Source organism: Mobula hypostoma, chromosome 17, assembly GCF_963921235.1.
Source record: "Mobula hypostoma chromosome 17, sMobHyp1.1, whole genome shotgun sequence".
Lineage (NCBI taxonomy): Eukaryota > Metazoa > Chordata > Chondrichthyes > Myliobatiformes > Myliobatidae > Mobula > Mobula hypostoma.
The window spans coordinates 40,419,695-40,447,094 of record NC_086113.1 but is presented as its reverse complement, the minus strand read 5'-3'; the positions used below and the strand labels follow the sequence as shown (position 1 = coordinate 40,447,094).

At 40.1% G+C, this 27,400-nt stretch overlaps 1 protein-coding gene and 1 long non-coding RNA gene across 14 annotated transcripts in view; one reads left to right on the top strand and one right to left on the bottom strand.

The window, feature by feature from the left end:
• Nucleotides 1-13,593, bottom strand: part of LOC134357959 (uncharacterized) — a 28,126-nt gene extending 14,533 nt beyond the window's left edge. The window contains exon 1 of the long non-coding RNA XR_010020764.1: nucleotides 13,370-13,593. This is a non-coding gene — a long non-coding RNA (uncharacterized LOC134357959). The remainder of the gene's footprint in view (nucleotides 1-13,369) is intronic.
• The window catches only part of LOC134357955 (aryl hydrocarbon receptor-like), a 196,967-nt gene that overhangs the window by 108,024 nt on the left and 61,543 nt on the right, over nucleotides 1-27,400 (top strand). For 12 of the 13 annotated variants that reach the window (XM_063069776.1, XM_063069766.1, XM_063069769.1 and 9 more), the window contains one exon: nucleotides 16,676-16,794. In XM_063069776.1, coding sequence (XP_062925846.1) covers nucleotides 16,676-16,794 — 119 coding nt within the window. Of the gene's footprint in view, nucleotides 1-11,360; nucleotides 11,678-16,675; nucleotides 16,795-27,400 lie in introns of those variants that run through there. The other variant, XM_063069775.1, reaches the window with a different exon arrangement.

Sequence of the window (27,400 nt, the reverse complement as noted above, 5' to 3'; positions counted from 1 at the left end):
CTGTGATTCTATGATCCTAAAAGTGGAGTGGGATTACAGCATATTACAAGTATGAACAGAGGTTGTATATAGAGAATAAGGACTAAAAATAGAAACATCTGTGGGTGCTTGTGATGTGTTCCAGAGTTTGAGAGGAGCAACTGGAGGATTTGCTGGAAAAATTTGATTATTTTCATGTTGGTATATGTTGAAATCTGCTTAAGCAAAAAGAGCCAAGCCAATAAACTGGAAGTCAATAGAGTTGCCTCATTGAGTAGCTTTTAAAATTCTTAATCTATGGCAAATAAACTACATAACACATAAACCATGTCAGCTAATGAAACTGAAGGCAGATTTTTAACCGCGAAAAGTTGCGTCGACTAATTTATTCAGGCTTTTGAGGAAACCTCAGGTGTGTGGAATCCAGGAACGCCATGGATATTTTTATGTGAGGGTTTTCAGAGGATATTCAATAAATTACACTTGGCTGTATAGAATGAAAGCGAGTAGATAGGGTTACTGTGGGATGAGAATAACAGATAAGTGGATGTTTTCTCTGTTCTGGATATGAATAATAATATGCTTCTGAATCATATCTGAACTTTTTCTTCTTGGTTATATTGATGATTTGAGGATCATAACAAAATATTCTGTAAAGGAGAAAGGAACACACACATTTATTTAGAATTATTCACAACTTCAAAATGTTGCAAAATATTTTACAGCCAATAAAGCATTCTTAAGTTAGGCTGCAGTCGATCTGTACCTAATAATGTCCCACAGGCTATCATAATGACCAAAGATGATGAGGGTTTAAAGATAAATATTAACTAGAATATTATAGTGAACTTGCCTGCTTTCCACTTACTTATTGAGAGACCCAAGGATGTCATTCAACCTAATGGGTTGTCCCAGCACATGGCAGAGCAATCCCATTGGCCCCATTCCTCTTCTTATTTCCCGGTAATTTTACTCTCTCCTGAATGCCCATCAAATTCTCCTTTGAATCTTTCCCTGCACTGGGGGTAATTTGCAATGGGCCTGATAGTATGGCTCTGGGATGTAGGAGAAAACTTGAACCCCTGGAGAGAACCCACACAGTCACCAGGAGAAAGAGCTAACTTCACACAGGCAACAATAAGGGTCAGGATGGAACATGGGTCCTTGGAGCAGTGAGACAGCATTACCAGCTACTTCAAAATATGCCACAGAATCTTTTACTTCTGCCTGGAAGAGCAGATGGGATTTTTATTTAAAAGACAGCACCTCTGACAGTCCAGCAATCCCTCTGAATGGCAAAGATCAGTCCGTAGTAAACACAGGAGATTCTTCAGTTGCTAGAAATCCAGAGCAACACGCACACAATGTTACAGGAACTGAACAGGTCAGGCAACATCTATGGGGAGGAATAAACCGTTGATGTTTCGGGCCAAGACCCTTCATCAGGACCTGACCTGAGTTCCTTTAACATCTATGTGTATTACTCAGTCCATACTATCTTCTCAACCTTCCCTGGATGAAAATGGGGAAAGGAGTTCTGAAACAATGCATTAATGTCAAGTTGGTTTGCTGTGAATGTGAAGGCAGAGTGACATTGATGTGATGACTACGTTGCTTAATGTTAGTATTCTGATTTTGTGCAGCTTGTGTACTTGAAGAACAACAACTCAAATGAAACATTTCAATAAATGAACCTGATAATTGGGTCGGGGTCAGCCAATTGTATCACTCGGATGTTTCTTTCATGTTTGTGGATTGGATAATGACTCATTATGTTCAAAGTAAATTTATTTTCAAAGTATATATATGTCACCATATACAGTACAGTACTATCTTGAGATTCATTTTCTTATGGACATTCACAATATAACAACTAAATATAGTACAATAGAATCAATGAAAAACTACACGCAAAGACTGATAAACAATCACATGATGGTTTGGCAGGTGTCACATAGTCTGTTCATATTAGAGAGATTATTTTAACCACTGTTGCATATTAGAGAGATTATTTTATCAGTTGACGTGTCTTACCTTGAAATACATATCCAGTTACTAGTGCTAAGCACACTATATACTTCTGTGAATGTTTGGTATGCTTTGCTTCTGAAATTCTCTTGCTTATGTTTCCAATTAAACTGAATTGCATATTAACAAATAAAAATCTGTCACAATGGAATAGAGCAAAAGCAGGTATTTTTTAAAATGCTTAGAAACTACTTGATATATTTAGGAGTAATAACTTGCTGCAGTTTGATAAACATAAGTGAAAATAAGTTGAAACCAAAAATAAGTATATTAGCTCACCAACTCTGAGATCTCCTCAAAGCAACGTGGGCTGAAGGAGACCTGATGAATGTGTGCAGCTTCAGGACAAATAAATAGAAGGGAGCCATTCCCAGTATTGGATGATTCAAAGAGGAGTATATGGACTGGCTGCATCACATCCCAGTATGGAAACACCAATGCCCTTGAATGGCAAATCCTCCGAAAAGTAGTAGATATGGCCCAGTCCATCGTGGGTAAAACCCTCCCCACCATCGGGCACATCTACACAAAGCACTGAAGCAAGAAAGCAGCATCCATCACCAGAGTCCCCTACTTGTCAGGTCATGTTCCCATCTTACTGCCGCCATCAGGAAGGCACAGGAGCCTCAGGATTCACACCCCAACTGTTATTGTGCTTCAACCATCAGGCTCTAGAACCAGAGGGAATAAGTTCACTCAACTTCCCTCACTGAAATGTTCCTACAACCTACGGACTGACTCGCTTTCAAGGACACTTCATCTCAGGTTCTCTATTTATTCCTTATTTATTTATTATTAGCATTTCTTTCTTTTTGTATTTGCAAAGTTTGTTGTCTTTTTCATACTGCTTGAATGCCCAAGTTGGTACAGTCTTTCATTGATTCTGTTACAGTTATTATTCTATTATGGATTTATTGAGTATTCCCACAAGAAAATGAATCTCAGAGTTGTATGTGGTGATGTACTTTGTACTTTGAACTTTCTGAACTTCGAAGGGGCATAAATTTAAAATGAAGAACAAAAGATACAAAAGTTCTCTAAACACAGAATTACATGTGGTGTCATGTATGACAAAGTTAGTTTACAAGTCACATAGGATTACTTTGGAAATGCTTGGTGAAACCTAACCATCCAGGAGGAGATTTGAATGCCAGAGGCATGCAAGCCTAAGGGCAATTATAAAAGACCCTGTAGCAACTACACTTAGAGGTCTGTTCTTCATACCCAAGGAAAAACATGCTTTGGAAGTGAAGATCAAAAAGTTCAGTTAGCTAATTCATGGATGGGGGTTATCCCATGTGGAGAGATTGAATAGACCAAATCACTATTTCCTTGAGCATAGAATGTGTGGTTATGTATTTAGGTTGAATAATACTCTTAAGAGGCCTGAAAAGCTACAATGAGATGTTCTCACCAGACGAAGAGCTTACAGTTGAGAGTGAGCTACATTGCAAGCTCTATTGTAGGCAGAATTTTAGGTGGTGATGAGGAGGCATACAGAAGCAAGATAGATTAGTCGATGGACTGGTGTCACAGCAACATCCTTGCTCGCAACTTCAGTAAGACTAAGGAGTTGGTTGTGGACTTCTGGAAGGGAAAGTCAAGGAAACACACACCAGCCCTCATCGAGGGATCAAAGTGGAAAGGGTGAGCAATTTCAAGTTCTTGAGTGTCAACATCTGATGATTTTATCCTGGGACCTGGAATGCAATTACAAAGAAGTCTCGACAGCAGCTATATTTCATTAGGAGTTTGAGGAGAATTGGTATGTCACCAAAGTCACTCACAAATTTCTACAGATGTACCATGGTGAACATTCTAACTGGTTGCATCATCATCTGACACGGAGGGGCCACTACACAGGATTGGAAAAAACTGCAGAAAATTGTAAACTCTGCCAGTTCCATCATGGGCACTAGTCTTCCCAGCATTCAGGACACCTTTAAAAGGCAATGCCTCAAAAAGGTGGCATCTGTTATCAAGAATACCCATCACCCAGGACATACCCTCTTCTCATTGGTACCATCAAGGAGGAGGTACGGAAGTCTGAAAACACACACTCAACATTTCAGGAATAGCTTCTTCCCTTCTGCTATCAGATTTCTGAACAGACAATGAACCCATGGGCACAACCTCAGTAATTTTTTTCTCTTTTTGCACTGCTTATATCATTTAATTTCCTTTTTTTTGTACAGTATACTTATTGTAATTTACAGAATTTATTTGTATGTATTGTAACGCACAGCTACTACAAAGCAACAGATTTCATGGCCAATGTTCCCTTTAAGGTGCACGTGCATACATCTTTTGCTGCTAGCACGCAAAGAAATTTAAACTGTGCGCAAACGATTATCTGACTCTGCCTCATTGGCATGTTAAGTATATTTCATGATCATACACAATCTCATTTCCTTTTCTGGTTTCTGACGCATAGAGTGTTGACAACATGGAGTTAGCGATGATTTGCCTGCAGAGTTTAGGACTCTTATTTAAACTGTTTTCATCGAAGAAATTATTGATTCAGTATGTCAAATTCCATAGAAGCAGAGGGCATAGTGTGCAAAAGAACTGCTAGTTCATTTAAAGCAGAATGGCTTAATGAAAGAGTAGAAACTGCTACATCAAAAGCTTATGAGGTCAGGAACGTGCAGCTACAAGAAATATTTATGTACACTACAGAAACTGGTGTTACCTGTGTGTATTGTCACAATGTTGACAGTTGCTGGAGAATTTGCAAGCGGGATGAAGCAGAGTGATAATTGAAAACGTGACTTTTTAACATATTATTTAGCAAGCAAATCACATATGGATGGTGTGCAAAAGCTCCAGCCAGAAAATCCTTCATTACCCGCTATAGGCCTGCTTCATATGTTTTCTGTGAGGGCAGATGAACAAAAGTGAAAACAATCAAACCCAGAGGAGAACAAAATTCTTATTGACCATGTATTGCTAGTTGGTATATTGAATACATCTATATATAAAATTCAATGCGCACATGTTGTTGTCACTGGGCAAAAAAATTGCACAGCATAAGATTTTTGCAGACACTGGTCATTACAAATTAGAGGGAATATTGGTTCATTGCATATGCCAGTGATATTAAACCTGGTTCTGATTCTGAAATTTAGAATAAGAGCTCAGCCATTTGGGACAACAATAAGACTAAATTTCTTCTGTCAAAAGATTGTCCATCTTTGAGTTTTATGTACCCCAAGGCTTTTGGTACTCAATTATTCCATGTTCTGTTTCATTAAGCCATTCCGCTTTAAATGCACTACCAGTACTTTTGCACTTCGCACCCTTTCCTTCTTTAGAATTCGACATAATGAATAAATTATTTCTTCAATAAAAACAACATAAGTAAGCCAGTTCTAAAATCTGTAGACAAATCTTCACAAGTGATAGGCTTTTGGATATTAAAAGCTGCAAGGTTTAAAGAAATCATAAAATTGTCATCACTAACATGTTATAGTTCACCATTGCATTGATGCTTACAAGAATTTGTTAATTGCTGTCATGGACTACACGTCCAAAATGCTTTTGTAGCTAGAAAGAATTTTTGGACTTCCTTTGATACGGAAAGTGCTCTGTAAATGCAAATTTTGGCTATTTTAAAATCTATTCTGGAATTCATTCTGTAAATTTCCAGAAAACGTTATTTACAAACTCAGTCAACATCTATTTAATTGTAATCACAAAGTAAGACCATTTTCCACATTATATTTTGAAGCCCAAAGCAAGCTGATTTTCTTGGTTAGTTTTCCGTCGTTAACAATTAAATCTTTTGAATAAAGGAAGGAAACCTTTTAATCATGTAAAATTAATGCAGCTACTCCAGTGTCAGAGCAGCTATATCCTCCTAACTACTGATTTGCTCACTTAGATATACAGTGGATTTGGGTTAATTGGGTCATTGGTTAATCGGGGCTGCTGCTTAAAGAAGAAACGCTAATCGAGAAGATAGCTGGGATCCCCTTTGTTTATTTGAGCCATTATGCTGCTTAATTGGAACAGAAGGCTGTTGCTGAAGTTTCTAACTAGTGTCATTTGTGCGCACTGGCAGGGCCGGTAGACACTACTCTATGTTTCAAGCAAACAGTTTTTAAATAGTGTCAGCTGCGTGTCAAAAAACAGCAATTTTTGTCACTGATAATTGGTGAGAAGTAAGCAGTAAGACATTTGAAAACTGCGTTTTCAAGCTTTCAGCTTGGCGATGCCTGGAACAGCCAGGAGTGAAATGAAATGATTACAGTACCTCAACAAATTAGGAACTACAAAGAATTTGAAGGTACCAATAATCATCTCGAATGATACAATGAAAATGAAAATTTAGAGGATACAATCATCAACAGAATTTTATGAAGGCAATCTATTATCTGCACTAGATGTCCTTGCTGATTTTGCTCATCTATAGTCAAAAGAACGTAACGTGGATAAATTCCTTCATCAAAAGTATTAGGAAATAATACACAGTTTTATAGTACTGTAGTAGTATTGGTAGTGTTCTAATTTGTTAATATATTTCTTTTAAATACATAATTTGTTATTTGGTTTGACTTTTTTATACCTTTTAAATCCTTCCATGAAACTTTGGCTAATAGGGTCAGCCACTTAATTAGGTCAAAATGTATTGAACCCAATGTGTCCTAATCCACTGTATTTTGCAGAACTGCACAAAACCCAACGTCAGTGAAGAGGCATCTGATTTGAGTAATGCCATAGTTACTTTATGCAAAATGTCTATCACCACGTAAACCACAGGAGAATGCAACTATGTGATGATTGGATTTAGAATCTGCAGGTGTTAACTATAGTGAATTGAATTATGTATCTGCAATCATACAACAGGAAATTATGACATTTTCCCAGTGATACTTCTATCTGTGTGAATTCATTTCACTTGCCTTCACTGCAATGTAGCCTCCTAACAACATTAGCCAGTTTGTTGGTAGTTATACTTTTCTAGTTAGCAGCAGGCTTACAAAGCTCACTAGATCTGTATCTTTTTTAAACTTTATCTTGTCCTGCTGCATGATATAAAAATTAAAGTTTTGCAAGGATTTTTTGAAATACATCGCAACTGTGTAATGTGGAATCGCCTGGATAATTCAGCTGAGAAAGAACTTCAGCCTAATTCTGTCCTAAAATAAAATTGCCAGATTAAAAAATAACAAAACTAGACACCACTATTTAATTTGTCCATTAAAAAAAATAAACAAGTATATGTGGTCTTGAGGAGGAATGGTGGTAGGGTAAACTCAAACATAAGATGCAAAAAACCAGGGTTGAATTCTGCTGGCTACTGTGCATTTTTCTACTTTTGGGGATCATTTTTAAAAGATGAGAGTCTGGGTACAGTTGAATTTCAAAAGCTCCTTGGTGCGTTTGTACATAAGTAACTGAAAGATAAAAGATTAGCTTTGTTTTGATGGACAAACATTAAAACATATGGTGAAATGCATCGTTTGCGTCAGGAATACGCTGATGGCAGTTTGCAACGTCGACATCTTCCGAGGCTAACATAGCTTGCCAACAATTTATTTATCCTAACTCGTGGGAGGAAAATGAAGCACCTGGAGGAACCCATGTGATCACAGGAAGAATGTAGAATCTCTTTACAGGCAGTGGTGGGAATTGAACCCTGATCTTACAGCTGGTGCTATAAAGCATTATACTAACTGCTTTAGTTCAATGCTGCTCCAAAGGTGCAGGAGGCAATTAGGAAGGTAACTGTTGTATTGTCCTGAATTACATAAAGATTTGAGAACAAGAGGAAATTTACAGAGGAAAGACATCTCGGCCCGAAACTTCGATTGTTTATTCATTTTCATGATGCTCTCTGACCTGCCGAATTCCTCCAGCATTTTGTGTGTGTTACAGTTCTGATTTCCAGGCCTGAATTAGGTTTGTAAATGTCAAGCTAATCTGATGGGGGATAGTGTTCACAGCTGGAGTTAAATTATTAACTTTCTTTATTGCTGTTATCTGTGTCTTTCAGTGTTTCGGTGATTAGGTTGGTCTTTCCTCTGTTCCACTTGTCCAAATAGAGGAGAGCATTCCCTTCATTATTTAAACTATGTGAAAATTCATACAAGATTGATAAATTCTGATATTTAGCAAGTGAAAATTTGATTTGATTTCTCACCATTTAAATCTGGTTTATCTCAGCTTCTTAATTATTTTTTTCTCAGAATGTGTGTATTGCTTGGTCACAAGAGGACAGTTACAACATACAAATCTTTGCAAAATACTCCTCCAAACTACCCTCCAATCTACGCAATGTCTCAGACCTTTCCTGTGGTTTGACTTTTTACCTTCAAAACATTCAACTATTTAGAACTGTTTTAACCTAGTTCATGAAATGAGGAAATAGTCTTCATATCTCTTTTTGTTCCTGACTATGATTTGATCTAAATTTGTAATAGATTAATTTTATCTTGGGAAATATTGGCATATTAAAACAACCCAATGTTAAACTCTCCCCAGTATTCTCTTCCATGATTCCAGAATCCCGAATGCGACTGATTCACTCTTGCCAAATGATTTAATGGCATGCATCTTTTGGTCATGTAATATTCTGGTTTTGTAAGATTCCCTCAATATTATTCATTAAATCAAAGTACTAACAGCACCAAGTCAACTGTTAACAATGCATTGACTTGCAGTCACCAGTTATTTGGGAAATTAATTTTAGAAGCTTCAAACAAACCTATGATAACATTCCTTTTTCAATGTGTCCATTTAACTGAGAAAAATACATTGCCTTTCTTTTAAATCAGACAGCAGGAACTTTGAGAACTCAATGTCCAGATTACAAGACAGTAGGAAAAATTAAGGAACTGAAACATCGGAGGATGAAATTTCTGAATAGGATTCAAAATGAACAGGATTCAAATTCTTCAGCAACAACTCTCATTGACTTTGTGAGAATATTGTTAAATTTGCATCATAATCTCGCTGTGCCTTTTCTGTCCTTGCTGTGACCCATGACAACAAACTAGAAATGCATTCTGACACAATGACATTAATGCAAGCCAGGAGGAAAAAACTGGTGTTGAGTTGAAATGTTACATCACCAACGAACGATGCAGGAAAAATTTGCAATATTTGGAATGCCAGATGATTCCTGCAACTGCCCCATGTTTTTCTATTTGAGTTCTTGAACAGGCTGTCTTGCAGTGAGTAGGCAACATTGGCTAATGCCAGGAAGAAGTTTAATGAATGTGGTTCATACTAAGGAGAGAATGGTCTCTACAGTTCTTTTTGCTCTTCCTATTTTAATCTGGAACTCTGTGCATGTTGACCAGTTTGGATCAAATAGGAATAAACAGAGTAATTTGAATAACAACGTGTTTGTTAAACACATACATATTATGCATATTTGCACATAGTTTGCATAAACAGGCCATGCATTCACTTGTGAATGGAGAATGAATGGTAATCTGAAGAGGTACTTAAAATGGTGGAGATTCAAAAGGTTAGAAATAGGTCTTAAATCTAGAGCTGGCTCACTCAAGGGTGAAATGAGACAGCGTTTTATAATATTAAGGATGATGGAAATCTGGAGTTCCAAGCCTTAAGAGTCTCTGAATGCTGTAATACTTGGATATTTAAAGGCTCAGATCTATACATCTATAATGAGTAAAGGTGTCAAACTGTATGTAGCAAAAACACCTAAATAGAATGACAAATCAGCCATAAATATATGGAATAGGTTCAAGGGACTGAATGAGTTGTATTCATTTCTAAGGGTAACACTTTGTACTATCAAACGCATTTTATTTTGGTACATCAATACTATATCTATTCTTAGAGGGATAAAAGACTTCCTATTCAAATGGAAGGAAGTGGTGTCAAGGTAAAGATTCCAGAAAATGGAAAATTGGTGAATAACATTACATCTAAAGACAGATGTGTGCAGTGCATTTTTACCATGGACAATTCCAGAGGGATAGAAAAGAAGGGGGATTTAAGAGTACGGAATTAATTACTCACTCTCAATTTTAAAAAGTTTAACATTTATCACGGAAATAACCTATAAGTAAATTTATGTCATCTGGAAAACAGTCTTGTTAAAAAAAAATCTTCAGCAAATGAATCGTATGCTTTAAAATGGTCAGTGTGTCCCTTCCTATTTTCTTTTCACTCCCAACAAATAACTTTCAAGACTTTTTCTAATTCCTCGCTAAATCTGCACCTCAGAAATGTCATGTCAGCTGATGTGACTGCTGAGAATCCCAAATTATCCACTCCATGCCTTTCTACTCTTAATCCCTCTTTCACTCTTTTCGCTGTCTCTCTTTCTCGCTTTTTGATTCTATCATCTTTTTTCCTCTCATTTCCCATTTTTTTCCTGCCTTGAATCGTCTTCCTTCCTTTTCATTTTTACTCTTTTCCTTTGCATTTTCTCTTTAGCTTTTTTAAATTCTATTTTTCCTACACTTCTGTGCCCTTTTTAACACGTTTTATCTGTGCTTATTGTTCTTTCTCCCCACTGTAAATGTCATGTGCGTGCGTGTGCTTTTGTAATTAATTAGCATACTTGTTTCTCTATCGTGGCTAAAAGTCATGGTTGCCGTAAATAAAGAGAAAATTCTGGGTATCTGATAGAGCAAACAGCAACGAATTAGGTTCCATTACATTCCGGTTTAACCTTTAAGAACAGCTCTGAATGCTTGGCAGCAGTCATCAATATTTAACAGCTGTTGTTATTATGAAATTCTTTATAGAGTTATGTGGCTTGCCCGTTTGCACGCAATGGCTTTGAACGCGAGCCAACGGCATGTCAGACACAGAGGGAAGATTGACAGTCTGCTACGTTGCGTGACAGCAGGGCTCTGCTCATTTGGCAATGTGTGTTCAGTGTTTCAGTTGGATGGAATTCCGCTGTTTTTCTAAAGGATGGGTTGGGGGTGGATGGTGAGAAGGGAAGGGGGGAGGGGTGGTGGTTGAAATGAGAGCAGGGGAGGGTGGAGCTATACAGATGAGATGGCTCCGTGCCCAACCCCCGCCCATATGTCTCCAGTGTAGATAGCTTCTTCTGTCGACTGCACGCAAAGCTGTCAGGGATGACTGTATTCAGACACGCCTGAGCGGTTGCTAAACCTGAGGCTTGGCAACAGTGATCCAGATTACAGACAGAGGGGAACAAATATGATCTGCTTCTTTAGAATCTAACGCAATAATACTGATCAAAATAACACCATTTTTTAAGACTGCATATTTGGATGCAGGGGGGAATTTGTCCACTGAAATAATTGCTGAAAGATTGTTCAGGTGACATGATGCAATTGCGTTGAAGAACCAATTTCCCCCGGGATCAATGAAGTATGACTATGACTAAGAAAAGAATAGCATTTCAGGAAATCACAAACTCTATGCTTAATGAATTGCAATATCCTTTTGCAGACTTTGTCCCCTATCATCCCCAGACTGTTAATCAAGTGGCAACTGATCCCTTCGCTCAAAGCAAGTAGGAGAGTTGTTGGCTGAGTAGCAGGTGTAACATCCATTTGAGGACAATCAGCTTTCACCAACATATTGAAATGTTACTTAAATGTGTTTTAACCGAAATGTGGGAAAGTGTATACACTGCTGCATAAAATGCTTTTCTGGAGGAAATTCTTATCCGATGAACAAGTGTAAACAACTGATGTCAATGGGCCCGGAGGTAATGCTGCTAAAGATTCATCCTATCCTCCTTTCTATTGAACAATTGCTTAAACATCTTCATCTCCTCACTTTTCACATTGCCAGTTCTGTCCCAGTTTCCTCTGCTACTGAGACTGTTGTCCATTTCTCTACCGAAGACGAGAAGTCAAATGTTTTCTGGGAAAATAATCCAGGCCTGCCCTCTATGTAAAGCCAATCTTCCAATACTCACAAGTCTTGGCTTGCACTATTAAACTATCACCACCCACCACCCCTTCAAGCTCACATTGGCACCTGTTCAGTGGTTTTAAAATAGTTATTATTTCAAATTTCCATGAGGTCTCATTATCTCTGCAGACAATGCCTAATCTTACAAATTTACCAGATCTCTGTAATCCTCAATTTCTGGGCTCTGTGCTTCCCCCCCCCAAACCCCTTCCCACATCCTATTAGAGTTCAAAGTTATTTATTATCGAAGTATGTATACTTTGTACAAGCTTGAGATTTGCCTCCTTACAGGCCACCACAAAACAAAGAAATCCAATACAACCCATTAAAAACAAAAGACCGTCCAACACCCAGTGTGAGAGAGGGGAAAATATGTGAACAATAAAAACAAGCAGACAGCATTCGGAACTGAAGTTCGCAAAGCCAGGCATCACTGCAGATGATACAGAAGTCCACTAGTTGCAGACCTCAACCTCAATCCAGCTCAGAAACAAGCAAACCCCACCAAGCAGCGAGTTAAACTGGACCATCCCTCGCTTCCGACCCTGATACACCGACCATTTCAATCTGGCCTGGCACTTAATTCGTCCAAACCCTGGGTTGTTCGCTTTCGGACTTGAGCTTGCCACTTCGTTATGCCCTCAGACTCAGGTTCTGCGGCCTCGACCCGACCTTTCCAATTCGGCTCGGCTCTTAAATCGGTCAAACTTTGGATCTTTCCTCGACTTCACCTCGCCTCAGCTCTGCTACATCGAATTGTTTCCAAGTCTACTCCAACAACTCTGAACTGGATGTGGCACAACCATCCTTTCCCTCCAAGACCCCAGCCCACACTGCAAAAATGTCAGGTCCTACAGACAATTCAGCTCAACTGCTGAACTGACTTGCTCCAAATGCCCATGTCCTAAATTTTTGAGGTCCCTCCATTTTCCAAACTTACTGTTTTCCTACTTCTCCCTTCCCTAAAGATGGTCTGAAAGTCCTATTTATCCAGCCAAGCACTTGGCCATCATTCCTTATTTCATTGTCAGATCTTCCCTGCTAACACTGATGTGCTGTGCCTTGAATTGATTTACTGCATAAGAGGAATGTATGAGTATATATCATCCTTGCTTGGATCTACAAATTCACCCCAAATTTAGTGTGTGATTCTGCCTCATCAAAACCTTCAAATGATTTTGAAATACATTTAATTATTTCAGAAACTTAGCTGCTGAGACAATTTATAATTTGTCATCCACCTCTCTGCATCTATCCCCTTAGAGAAATTCTAATGTCACACAGAAGAGGGCCTATTCTTAATCTTTTTCTCAGCTGCTCAGACAAGATGATTACCCTTCAAAGCCACTAAAATTCCTGAAACTCTTGGGGGAGAAAATATGACAGATTTTGGAGACAATGCATTGCTTAGCCAGTAAATGTGTTGGTCTTCCATTACAATTATGCATTGCCACTTGGGCTGAGATCTGCAGTGCTCACTTACCCACCACTAGATGTCAGTGTTTAGCATGGATGAGAACAAAAAACAGACGCATCTGCAGGTTATGCTGCGGATATCTAGTTGTTGTGTTTTAGCCTCAGTTCCATGAGGGTTCGGAAGAGGGAGGAACAACTGTCAGTTAATTCAACCAACACACATCAAAGTTGCTGGTGAATGCAGCAGGCCAGACAGCATCTCTAGGAAGAGGTGCAGTCGACATTTCGGGCCGAGACCCTTCGTCAGGACTAACTGAAGGAAGAGTGAGTAAGGGATTTGAAAATGGGAGGGGGAGGGGGAGATCCAAAATGATAGGAGAAGACAGGAGCGGGAGGGATGGAGCCAAGAGCTGGACAGGTGATTGGCAAAAGGGATACGAGAGGATCATGGGACAGGAGGCCTAGGGAGAAGGAAAATGGGGAGGGGGAAAAACCCAGAGGATGGGCAAGGAGTATAGTGAGAGGGACAGAGGGAGAAAAAGGAGAGAGAGAAAAAGAATTAATTCCCAATTTCTAGCAAATCCTTTCAGGCTAAGAGCCATAGTCAGCTTTAATATGATATTTTTCACAGTTAAATAGGCTGTCAATTTTCATTTGTAGAGCTGAATCAAAAAAAATTATTTCTAGATATAGTATGTCCTTTCCATTACCCTAACCCTTAATTTTTATGTCTTATCCCAGTAATACTGGAAGAAGGAAAATAATTATTCAGAACAGTAAACTGTCAGTTAAATTTAGGTTTATAAAATTTATTGAACACAAATAAAATGTGTAATATCTATTCAGGAGTAAGGAGAAAAAACAGTAAATGCTAGAAATACTCAACGGGAGAGGCAGCATCTGTGGAGAGAGAAATGGAGTTATTGTTTCAAGTCGATAATTCATCATCAAAATTCTGATGAATGATCATGAACCTGGAATATTAACTTTGTTTCTGTCTCTACAGATGCTGACTGATTTGTTGAGTATCACTAGTGTTTCCTAATCTGTGTGCAAATATCGATCCAAATAAACACTGGAAATACCGATTCAATCTGTTAATTATGGTAACATTCTTAAACCTAATCACAATTAGTCCTGACCACACTGGTAAATCCATTCATCCTATTTGTTGGAGTCACTCTATCAAACACATCTATACTGCTAGTTCTAAGCACACTCATAAACTCACTGAAACTGAGAGTTTTAGTTTTACTGATAAACCCATCCACACCACAAGTTCCAGTCACATTGATAAATCCATTCACATCACTAGAAGTGGTCACTTCGTTAAACTCTCTCACTTTGTTGGTTCTGGTTACATTGTCAAACTCGGTCATGCTGCTCATACCAAACATGCTTCAAGTCTCGGTCAAACTGCAAATCCATCTAGCTGTAGCTTCTTTCACACTGCTAATGCTGTTCACGCTGAATGGAATTTAACAAAATCCAGGGGAAAATTTTCTTCGAAAATAAATACCAGATGGAGGAAAAGTTTGAAATCATAGAATCTCACGGCAGTGGAGACCAACTGGTCTATCCAGCTTGTTTCATTTCAATGAAAGAGCTATAAAAGTAGTCCCACTTCCCCATTCATTCCCACAGCCTATAAATTCTTTGCTTCTGATGTACTTAAACAATTCCCTTTTGAAATTTATTCTTCAGTCTGTTTCCAACTTGGTTGGTTCCCAACTCTTGGTTCTCTGGCTAACTATTTTGCTGGTGAAACCATTTCTTCCTATCCTATCAAGCCCTTTGGAATGAAAAACAAATCAATTGAATCTGCCCTTAAACTTCCCTTACTCTAAGGAGAACAATCCCAGCTTCACTGGCCTCCTCGTTGCTGAAGTCCATTGTCCCTAAAATAAAAATAAATCTAAATTCATGTTTTTTTTAAAAACCATTTTGAAGTGAGTTGCTAGTTCTACCAGCCACAGGGATATGTTTTAACAGCTGTAGGTACTAATGCAGCATGGAATTTGGAATTACTATTGGATTTGGTTTATTATTGTCATATGTACTGAAGTACAGTACAGAGCTTGTCTTGCATACTGTTCATACACACCAATTCATCACAGTGCATTGAGGTAGTACAAGGTGAAACAATAACAGAATGCAGACTAAAGTGCAACAACTGCGGAGAAAGTGCAGTACAGGCAGACAATAAGGTGCCAGATATCGAGGTAGGTTGTAAGGTCAAGAATCAATATTATCGTATGAAGGAACCATTTAATAGTCCTATAACCATGGGGTAGAATCTGTCCTTGAAATTGGCAATACTTGCTTTCAGGCTTTTGTATCTTCTGTCTATTGGGAGAAGGGAGATGAGAGAATGTCTGGTGTGGGTACAGTCTTTGATTATGCTAGCAGGTTTACTGAGGCAGCAAGATGTGTAGACAGAAGACGTGACGGGGAAGCTGGTTACCGTGATGTGCTGAGCAGTGTCTACAGTCCTCTGCAGTTTCTTACTGTCACAGGCAGATCTGTGGCTATTATCAAGGCTGTTAGTGATGTTCACCTAGGAACCTGAAGCTCTCAAACTTGTCAAACTTAGCGCCATTGATGTAGATCAATATCAGCACTGCCCCACTACCGATTTCAGTGACCAACTTGTTTTGCTAGCATGACAGCATGTTGCTAAGCTCTCTATCTCTGTCCTGCACTAGTAGTGTCTCTACTAGTAGAGCCACTGCCTCACTGTGCCAAAGCCTTGGTTAAATCCTGTCCTCACGTGCTGACTGTGTGGTGTTTGCAGCTTCTCTGCGACCGCAGTTCTCCTCTCTCCATAAGTATAATCACCTTCCAAAATACCTCGGTATAAAGTTCCCTCAAGGGAGCCTCAATGGCATTTGACCCTTACCAGAGTAATGAGAGATACCTACTAATCCTTCAACTTCTCTGCCACACTTATGTTCTTGTAAAAACATGCAGTCCCACAGCAGAGATTTCCAGTCAGCAAACCCATGCAAGGATCAAAACATCAAGCCTGTGGCTCTCATTCCATCCCTCTCTCCCCTTCTCATATTTTCGTATCAACATTTTAATCAGAATCCCTGAAAGTTTCATGCTATAGGAGCAGAAAATAGGACTGTGTATCTTTTCTCACTGCGTTTTTTTCTAACTGACTGCTATGCAGTGGGTAATCTGGCGTCTCCAGCACCATCTCCTCTCTTATGAAATTTCCTACCTTCCCCTCTGCTGGGCTATCCAATAAGGGAGGTGGGAGGAACAGTATGATTTATAGTATGATTTTCTTGATATGATTGCTATCTTAGAGCACACACTATGTTGCATTAAGCTAACTTTAATCATTTGATGTTTGATTGTGATGCAGCCTTGGAAGACACAGAGCTGAAAAAGGAGACTCACCATCTTCTCAGCCACAACACAAGGGACAATCAAAGCATGGCTCTGATTAGGAATTTATCACCGGAAGGAGAGCTTCTGCTGGATGTGAGTAGCATCTGTGTCAAATGAGAGCTGCATTTAAACCTAAACTTCCTTCTTAGGTTTGCCTATCTCTAGATGCCCAGAGCTGGAGAGTTGTTTCTTTTGGATTCAATTTCGATTGTTTGCTACACCACTATAGAAGACAGGTGTCAGCCCTTTGAGATAGGAGAGGAGTTAGATGTCTGCCAGTTATATGTCATAGTTCCTTCCTCACGGGTCAAGAAAATATTCGTGATCCCTTTCTTTGAGTGCTGATTCTTTTAAGGCTTCTTTATATGCAGATCCTTAAAAAGCTGATCTCATATTCTGAAGGTGCCCTATAATCCACAAGAATCTATCAGGGGATGACTTATTGGAGGAGTGATCCATCAGGCCACAACAGCAGCAGCAAGGCCAATTTCACTGTGGCCAGCTCTAAGGATCAGCAGCCAAGGGTAAAGTCAGGAGGACAGAAAATGGAGTTGCCAGGATGGTGTGTTGCCTCACAGGGTTAAGGGTGTCTCAGAAGGGCTGCAGAATATTCTCAAGAGGGAAGGTGAGTGGATAGAGGTCCAATAACATAGGTAAAATTAGGGAAGAGGTCCTGTGCAGTGACTATAGGGAGTTAGGGAAAAGGCTGAAGAAAAGGAGCTCCAAATTAGTCATCTTTAGATTACTCCCAGTGCCAAGCGCTAGTCAGAGAAGGAATAGGAAGATGGTACAGTTGAATGAGTTGCTGAGGAAGTGGTGCAGGGGACATGGTTTCAAATTTCCAGATCATTGGGATATTTTCTGGAGAAGATATGACGTGTACAGAAAGGACACCTGACCCTGAGGGGGACCAACATCCGTGTGGGCAGATTCGCTGGAGCTGCGGGGGATGGGAACCGGGGTCACAGGGTTGAGGACGAGGCAGCTGGTATGCAAGTTTATAGTGAGATTGTGAGGACGCGCAGTTAGAGATTGGCAGGCGCAACGTCATGGACGTCACTGGGATGTTGCTGAAAGAAGATCATAGTTGGGAGCTTAGCATCGAAGGATACACATTGTATTGAAAGAACAGACAGGTAGGTGGAAGGGATGGGGTAGCTTTGTTGGTAGAAAGTGAAATCAGATCCTTAGGAAGAGGTGACATGGAATTGGATGATGTAGAATCCTGTGGGTAAAATTAAGAAAGTGCAAGTGGAAAAGACTGATAGGAGCTATATACAGGCAACGTACAATGAGAGATAGAAAAACCATTGAAAAGGACAATGTTATGATTGTCCTGGGGAATTCCAATATGCAGATGGATTGGGAAGATCAAGTTGGTTCCAGGTTTCAAGAGAGGGAATTTGTAGAATGCCTACAAGATGGCTTTTTAGGACGGCTGTGGATGAGCCCACGGGGAAGTGTACTGTCATGCACTTGGGTAGAAGGGATAAAAGCATAGACTATTTTCTAAATAGGGAGAAACTTCAAAAATCAGAGGTGAAAAGGGACTTGGGAGTCCTTGTGCAGGATTCCCTAAAGGTTAACTTGAGTTGGTGGTAAGGAAGGCAAATATAATGTTAGCATTCATTTTGAAAGGACGAGAATAAAAGAGTATGGATGTGATGCGAAGGCTTTGGTCAGACAGCATTTGGAGTTTTCTGAGCAGTTTCGGGCCCCTTATCATATCTAAGAAAAGATGTTCTGGCATTGGAGAGGGTCCCGAGGAGGTTTACAAGAATAATTCCAGGAATGAAAGCGTTAATGTTTGAAGAACGTTTGATGGCATTGGGTCTGTACTCGCTGGAGTTTAGAAGAATGAGGTGGGGGGATCTCATTGAAACCTATTGAATGTTGAAAGGCCCAGATAGAGTAGATGTGGAGAGGCACTTTCCTATAGTGAGTTAGCCAAAGGGTAGTGACTCTGTGGAATTCATTGCCATGGACCGTTGTGGAGGCCGTCACTGAGTATATTTAAAGCAGAGGTTGATCAATTCTTGATTAGTCAGTGTCAAAGATTACATAGAAACATAGAAAACCCACAGCACAATACAGGCTCTTCGGCCCACAAAGCTGTCCTGAACATGTCCTTACCTTGGAAATTACTAGGGTTGCCCATAGCTTTTTTAAAGCTTCATGTACCTATCCAAAAGTCTCTTATAAGACCCTATCGTATCCGCCTCCACCACTGTTGCCAGCAGCCCATTCCACACACTCACCACTCTCTGAGTAACCCCTGACATCTCCTCTGTACCTACTCTGCAGCACCTTAAACCTGTGCCCCCTTGTGGCAGCCATTTCAACCCTGGGAAAAAGCTTCTGACTATCCACACAATCAATGCCTCTCCTCATCTTGTACACCTCTATCAGGTCACCTCTCATCCTCCATCGCTCCAAGGAGAAAAGGCCGAGTTCACTCAACCTGTTTTCATAAGGTATGCTCCCCAATCCAGGCAACGTCCTTGCACCCTTTCTATGGTTTCCACATCCTTCCTGTAGTGAGGCGACCAGAACTAAGCACAGTACTCCAAGTGGGGTCTTACTAGGGTCCTATATAGCTGCAATATTACTTCTCAGCTCCTAAATTTAATTCCACAATTGATGAAGGTCAATACACCATATGCCTTCTTAACACTGAGTCAACCTGCGCAGCTGCTTTGAGCATCCTATGGACTCGGACCCCAAGATCCCTCTGATCCTCCACACTGCCAAGAGTCTTACCATTAATACTATATTCTGCTATCATATTTGACCTACCAAAATGAACCACTTCGCGTTTATCTAGGTTGAACTCCATCTGACATTTCTCAGCCCAGTTTTGCATCCTATCAATGTCCCGCTGTAACCTCTGACAGCCCTCCACACTATCCACAACACCCCCAACCTTTGTGTCATCAGCAAACTTATTAACCCATCCCTCCACTTCCTCATCCAGGTCATTTATAAAAATCACGAAGAGTAAAGGTCCCAGAACAGATCCCTGAGGCACACCACTGGTCACTGACCTCCATGCAGAATATGACCCATCTACAACCACTCTTTTCCTTCTGTTGGCAAGCCAGTTCTGGATCCACAAAGCAAGGTCCCCTTGGATCCCATGCCTCCTTATTTTCTCAATAAGCCTTGCATGGGATACCTTATCAAATGCCTTGCTGAAATCCATATACACTACATCTACTGCTCTTCCTTCATCAATGTGTTTAGTCACATCCTCAAAAACAGGGAGAATGCAGAAGAATGGGGTTGAGAGGTTAAAAAAAACAGCCATGTGGAATGGCAGAGCGAGACAATATGCTGAATGGCCAAATTCTGCTCCAATGTCTCATGGACCTACGGTCTTATGGTCTAGAATCGTTCCGCAGTTCCAGTTTACACAGCCAAAAAATATTGACCTCAATCTTTTACTGTACTTGTGACATGAATATAAACAGCTGCTATTAATGAGAAAATGGTCAGACAATTAACATTGAGGTATACAGAGAACTAGTTATTTTTACATTGAAAATAAATAAAACTGCAGCTGCAAGAATCAGAAACATAAACAGAAATGCTGGAAGAGCCCAACCAGTCAAGAAGCATCTATGGAAAGAAAAAGTAGTCAACATTTGAAGTCAATAATCCTTCCTAAGAATACATTGTATTTCTCTGCCATTAGCTTCACAGACAATGATGCTTTAGTGAAGGAGGCATAGTAATGGCATGAGTGTATACAGATAATAATAATAAAATTAAAATTCATTAAACAGATGGGCAACTACAGACTAGTACTAAATCTTAAGGAACTTTAGAACTTGATATTGTACTCAGCTTTATTTAAACCTGTATTTGAGCTGCCCAGATAGATTACAAGTTTCCTTCCATTATGAATATTCTTAAAGCAACATCAGGAATTTACGAATTTAAATAGTGTGCAGAACATAAAGCAATAAAAATGGCAAAGATTTTAAACTTTAGTTAACTTCTTTATTGCATGTATATTGGGACAATCTTGCCATTATAGTATAGATTTATTGGCAGTCAAGTTATTAAGTATAGTTGGGATGATGTAATTCCAGGAGAAACTGAAACCCTTATCTTCTCTTGCTTCTTTGTATATGTGTGTGGTCCTTGGGTCTTTTGTGTATAATTGTTATAAATGACTCAAAGCCATTTTTGAACCAAAGCAAATAATGGGCATCTCAATGCCTGTTTTTACTGCAGCAGTCATTTGTAGGCCATAAGACATTGGAGCAGAATTAGGTAATTCAGTCCATTGAGTCTGCTCTGCCATTTCAACATGGCTGATTTATTATCCCTCTCAACTCCATTCATCTGCTTTCTCCCTGTAAACTTTGATGCCCTGACTAACCAAGAGCCTATTAACCTCCGCTTTAAATATACTCAATGACTTGGACTTCATAACCTTCTGTGGCAATGAATTCCACAGATTCGCCACACTCTGGTTAAAGAAATTCCTTCTCATTTCTGCTCTAAAGGGACATCCCTCTATTCTGAAGCTGTGTCCTCTGATCCTATATTCACTCACTATCGAAAACATCCTCTCCACATCCACTCTGCCTAAATCTTTAAATATTTGTAGGTTTCAATTGGATTTCCCCTTCAGTCTTCTAAATTCCAGCTACTACAGGCCCAGAACCATCAAATGCTGCTCATACACTATACTTTTTATTCCTGGAATCATTCTCATGAACCTCCTCTGGGCCATTTCCAACGCCGGCACATTCTTTCTTAAATAAGGGCCCAAAACTACTCACAATTCTCCAAGTACAGTCTGACCAATGCCTTATAAAGCCTTAGCATCGCATCCTTGCTCTTATATTCTAGTCCTCTCAGACTGAATGCTAGCATTGCATTTGCCTTCCTTACCACTGACTCAACCCGCATTAACATTTAGAGCAGAGATTCTCAACATTTTTTATGCCATGGAGCCCTACCATTAACAGAGGAGTTCATAGACCCCACGATGGGAACCCCTGCTTTAGAGAATCCTGCACAAGGACTCCCAAGTTCCTTTGACCTCTGATTTTTGATTTTTCTCCACATTTAGAAGATAGTCTATGTCTTTATTCCTTCTGCAAAGTGCACGACCATACATTACCCTGCATAATATTGCACCTGCCACTTCTTTGCCCATTCTCTCAATCTATCTAAGTCCTTCTGCAGATTTCCTGCTTCCTCAACATCACCTGCCCTTCCACCTATCTTTGTATCGTCCACAAATGTGGTCACAAAGCCATCAATTCCATCATCCAAATCATTGACATACAGTATAACATGAAAAAGAAGCAGTCACAACACAGACCCCAGTAGAACTCCGCTAGTCACCGGCAGCCAACCAGGCAAGGCCTCCTTTATTACCATTGTTTGCCTCCTGTCATTTCCCCAGCAATATCCAAAGGGGTATACTTGTTGCTGAGGGGAATGGCCACAGGCAAATCCTGCACTGACTGCTTACTCCTTACTTCTTATGGTGACTGCCCATCTACCATCTGAACCCTGCACTCTGGGTGTGACCACCTCAGTAAAAAACTCAGCTATGAAGTTTTCAGCCTCCTGGATGGTCCTGAGTACATCCAGCTGCAGTTTCATTTCCTTTACCTTGTCAGTCACGAGCTGAAGTTGGGTGCACTTCTTGCAGATGTAGTCATCAGGAAGACCTTTAGCTACCCTGAAATCTCACATCTCACAGGAGGAGCATTCCACTGCCTGAACTACCATCCTGCCTACAACTCTTATGCTTCTAACTTCTCAAACTTAAGTCCTAGCCTGCTTCTGTTCTCATCCAAGCCTGTTGAGCCAAAGCCTAACCACTCTAACACTGTCTACTTACGCAATATTTGTTCTGCTCAAACCCCACTTCTTTTTATTGGTCCTTACTAATTATTAACCTAAACAATCTCCCCCTCAGCAAACAAATCCCAACAGGCCCCGCTCCCTTTTTAAAACTGGCACGTAAAGTCCACAAGGAACAGTCTCCAACTCGTTCTGCGCTCTGCTGTTCCACAGAACCCATCAGTAACAAGCTGAACCTGATGAATTGTTGAATTTGAGAAGTCATACAATCTACTTTGTCAAAGAGCAATGTTGACATTCTAAAACATTCTCCCAGGAGGCTGACAATTTGTGTAGAAGCAAGCTAAGGAAGGAATGGTGATTTGAAACTCATAAAATATGATGTAGGGTGAGTTGGCAATGTGTAAAACGTGGCAATAAAAAGCCAATACTAAGCAGGTTCTCTGCATTACTGAGGAAAGTGATGGAAATAACTTACAAATGCTTCGTGTGTTCCAACAATACTTTTTTGGCTTACCTTAGGACTTTTGCTTAAAACCTGCAAAGCTTTGAAAAACTACGTGTTAAGTGCAGTAGTGCTCAAGCTCTGAACACAGATCGTTTGCAAACTCTTTGACCAAACTATTGAGTTGGAACAGAGTAAAACCATACACAGAACATAAATGTAATCTTTCAGCCTTCTCTCAGCTTACCGCTGTTTATTTTCTACCCTGAGGTCCAACTGCTCACTGAACGCTTCCAAACAGTCATTCAAATGGTAACTTTTGGCAAGTTATTCAGCTGTTGAAATAATGATGGATAGATGCGTGCACATATATATAAAAACTCAGGAACAAACAGTTGCGCAGAAAGATACTAGTGCACAGACTGTTTACAAATGCTGACACACAAGCACAAGTTTTCAGACCTGTGGTTTTTATATTCTGTGTTTTACATCACCCATTTGTCTTCCAATTTGTTGTGCGACGGGAGGGTTTTTGGGGGATTGATGTTCCGTTGTGTTCTGTTAGTTTTTTTGTGTGGGGGAGGGATTTTTTTTAGGAATCGATGTTCCTATTCTGTTCTGAGCAGGTGAAGGAGGGGTTTTGGGGGTTGATGGTCAGGATGCTATTCTTTTTTGTGCAGGGAGGGCGAGTTTGATGTTTCTCTCTGAGTGGCTTTCATGTTCTTTCTTTGTTTCGTGGCTATCTGGAGAAGACAAATTTCAGAGTTGTATGTGCTTTCATAATAAATGAACCTGTGAACCATTTTTTGAACCTTTGAAGTAAGCATACACCATGCATAAATATATATGCACACCCTGACACAAGCACACAGATAGTAGACAGGCTCACACATACACTCACACAAATAGACAGTCATAGAGAACTGCAGCACAGAAACAGGCACCTAGGCCCATCTAGTCCAATCCAGCCCGTTCTTCTTCCTAGTCCCATCTACCTGCACCTGGACTATAGCCCTCCATACCCCTCCCATCCATGTACGTATCCAAACTTCTCTTAAGTGTTACAGTTGAACTCCCATCGACCACTTCCGCTGGCAGTTTGTTCAATACTTGCACCACTTTATGAATGAAGAAGATCCCCCTCAGATTACCGTTAAATATTTCATCTCCTAGTTTATGTTTCACCCAATGTGAGGGGGAAAAAGCTTGCATGCATTCACCCTATCCATACCCTTCATAATTTTGTACACCTCCATAAGATCTCCCTTCATTCTCCTGCGCTCTAGTGAATGAAGTCCTAATCTATTCAACTTTTCCCTATAATTCAGATCCTCGTTCCCTTCACATCCTGCACTCTGCACTCTTTCAAGCTTATTGATATCTTTACTGCAGGTAGGTGACCAGAACGATATGCAAAACTCCAAAATCAACCTCTCTGGCATCTTACACTGCTTCAACATAACATCCCAACTCCTGTACTCATTGGCCTGATCGATGAAGACCAGTGAGCCAAGAGTTCTCTGTGATGCCACTTTCACAGAATTATGGATCTGGATTCCTAGATCCCTTTGTTCTATCGCACCCCTCAGTGCCCTACCATTCACTCTGGTTTGTCCTCCCAAACTGAACGCATAGCACTTGTCTGCATTAAATTTCATCTGCCATTTCCTCACCCCATTCTCCCAACTTGCCAGCATCAGGTTTATTAGCACTGGCTTGTCATGAAGATCCTTGTTTTGTAGCAGCAGTGCAGTGCAAAAGATAAAAATTGCATGAACTTACAAAAGACAAGTAACAAGGTAGTGTTTATGGATCTTTCAGAAGGGGAAAGCTGAGTTTAAGACATTGAGTGTGGGTCCTCAAGCTGCTGGACCTCCTCTCCAATGGTAGTAACAGCAAACGAGCAAGTTCTGGATGGTGAGAGTCTTTAATAATGGATGCTGCCTTTTTGAGGTACCACTTGGTGAAGAAGTCCTCAATGGTGGGGACGTGTGCCTATGACAGAAATGGCTAGATCTAACAACCCTCGGCAACATCTTGCGATCCTGTGCATTGAAGCTTCCATACCAGGCTGTATACATGCATGTGTATACATGTCCACTTGTGTATGTGTGTGTGTATATGGACACAAATGCACAAGGTTGTATTTCACACACACACACCAAGGCACTCATAAAGCCACATGCCCAAATGGGCACAGACTTACACATAACAAGCATTGGCAGGTACTTCCCTTGGAATGTAGGGCAAACTGGGAGAATGATCAGAGGGTATATAGAAACATAGAAAACCTACAGCATAATACAGGCCCTTTGGCCCACAATGCTGTCCCAAACATGTACTTACTTTAGAAATTACCTAGGGTTACCCATAGACCTCTATTTTTCTAAGCTCCATGTACCTATCCAAAAGTATCTTAAAAGACCCTATCGTATCCACCTCCACCACCATGACAGCCTAATTCCATGCACTCACCACTCTCTGCATAAAAAACTTATCCCTGACATCTCCTCTATATCTACCTCCAAGCACTTTAAAACTGTGCCCTCTCATGCTAGCCTTTTCAGCCCTGGAGAAAAGCCTCTGACTATTCACACGATCAATGCCTCTCATCATCTTATACACCTCTATCAGGTCACCTCTCATCCTCCGTCGCTCCAAGGAGAAAAGGCCAGGCAATGTATGAAGAACAGAATAGGTAATTTGAAGACGGAGGACGGGGCAAAGTTCTCCCAACAGGAGACCATATTCATGCAAGATATTCAGAAAATATGGCACAGTAGCACTGTAAGTAGTGCTTTGCTTTACAACGCCAGCAACCCAGGTTCTACTCCTGCTGCTGTCTGTACAGAATGTGAACGTTCTCTCCGTGGCAGAGTGACTTTCTCCTGGGTATGCTGGCTTCCTCCCACATTCCAAGGATTAAAGATTAGCCAGAACAACCATGGAAAACTGCACACAACTCCAAAACCAAAATATATGGTGTATTGTTGAAAATTAGGATAAACTGCAGCCAAGAAACTTTGTTCTGGATATCTTCACCTTTGTCTCTTCACTAATGATGGGATTTTTATTCTCTTCTGCAATAATGCCTTAAGAGCAACATGCAAAATTTGTCTGATGAACTTTGCAAATTTACTGGTCTAAAAGTTCTTATTTACTCATGGAACAATGAGGATTAAGTAATATATTTACCCTGAAACCAAACTATTTGAAGGACCAAGGCTCAAACTGCTCTCGTTGAGAACTGTGGTCTCCTACAAACCTACAAGCTACTTTGCATGTGTGTTAGTGCCATTGATTACAAAGTCAAAGTCCAGGTCTGTGTGTACATCCTCACCTCAGGTTCATTCCAGAATGCTGCTGTTGATCTCTGTAGCATCTCAGTTTGCTGCTCACTGCTACATTAAGGAGATCGCCCAAATTTCAAGATGAAGAGAACTTACTCACTTTTTCTACAGCCCATAGGAACAGGCACAGTGAGCATAGCCACTTGCCTACATTGCAGGATTTCCCAAAATGTAAGCATTTATTGGTTGCCTTCCTGCCTTACAGAGAGCTTCTCCTGTGTGGAGTGCCTGCTTGTAGCCCTGGAAGGTCTCAATGGTCCACTTGCATGAAAAACATTTCTTTAGGCACTACCCTTCTTCAGAATTCTCATGTACTTAAAAGATGTACCCCAACTCCTTCCATTATTATTGTATTCATTCAATTAATGGCAACACCTGCTTGTAACTAGAAGATTGCTCTTCATATGTCCCTTTAAGACATTGCTGGTATCTGCAAGAACCTGTGTTACATCAATGGGGAATACCATGCTGAAACCAACAGTGTAAGTTTTGATATGGCTTTACAAAGGGAACCCCAACATACTGCTCTGTGAATCTTCAGCCAAGGTTCTAGCACTTTGTGCAATTTTTCACAAACAAGGTAACCCATAAAACTGATTTAACAACATATAAAACCAGGATGGAGTAATTGTAAAATCATGTCATGGGATCTTTAACCTCACAAGAGAGAAAAGGTGGGACCTTGGTTTAATACCTCACACAAAAGCATCATCCCTAATAGTCCGACACTCACTTGCAAATTTCAGACTGCATTTTTAGTCTGGGATAGAAGAATTTTGAATGTGGAATGTATTACATATTTCTTTTTCGGGAACATGTGTTTTCACTGAATATTTTCTTGTAAAATTTTCTTCTGGTAAGTTTATGAAGATTAATGACCTTTTGATTAATCATTGTATATTTAGCCAGATCTAAGGAGCTCTTTGATTTGTTTGTCTTTTTGAAAGAGAAGTCCCTAACTCTAATCAGATCCAGCAGTTCGGTTGTAATCCAGGGTTTAAGCATAGAGCCACATCTAGCAGTTTTAAGATTGAATACAGTTTGTCATTATTGGTATGGAATCATCTAAGAG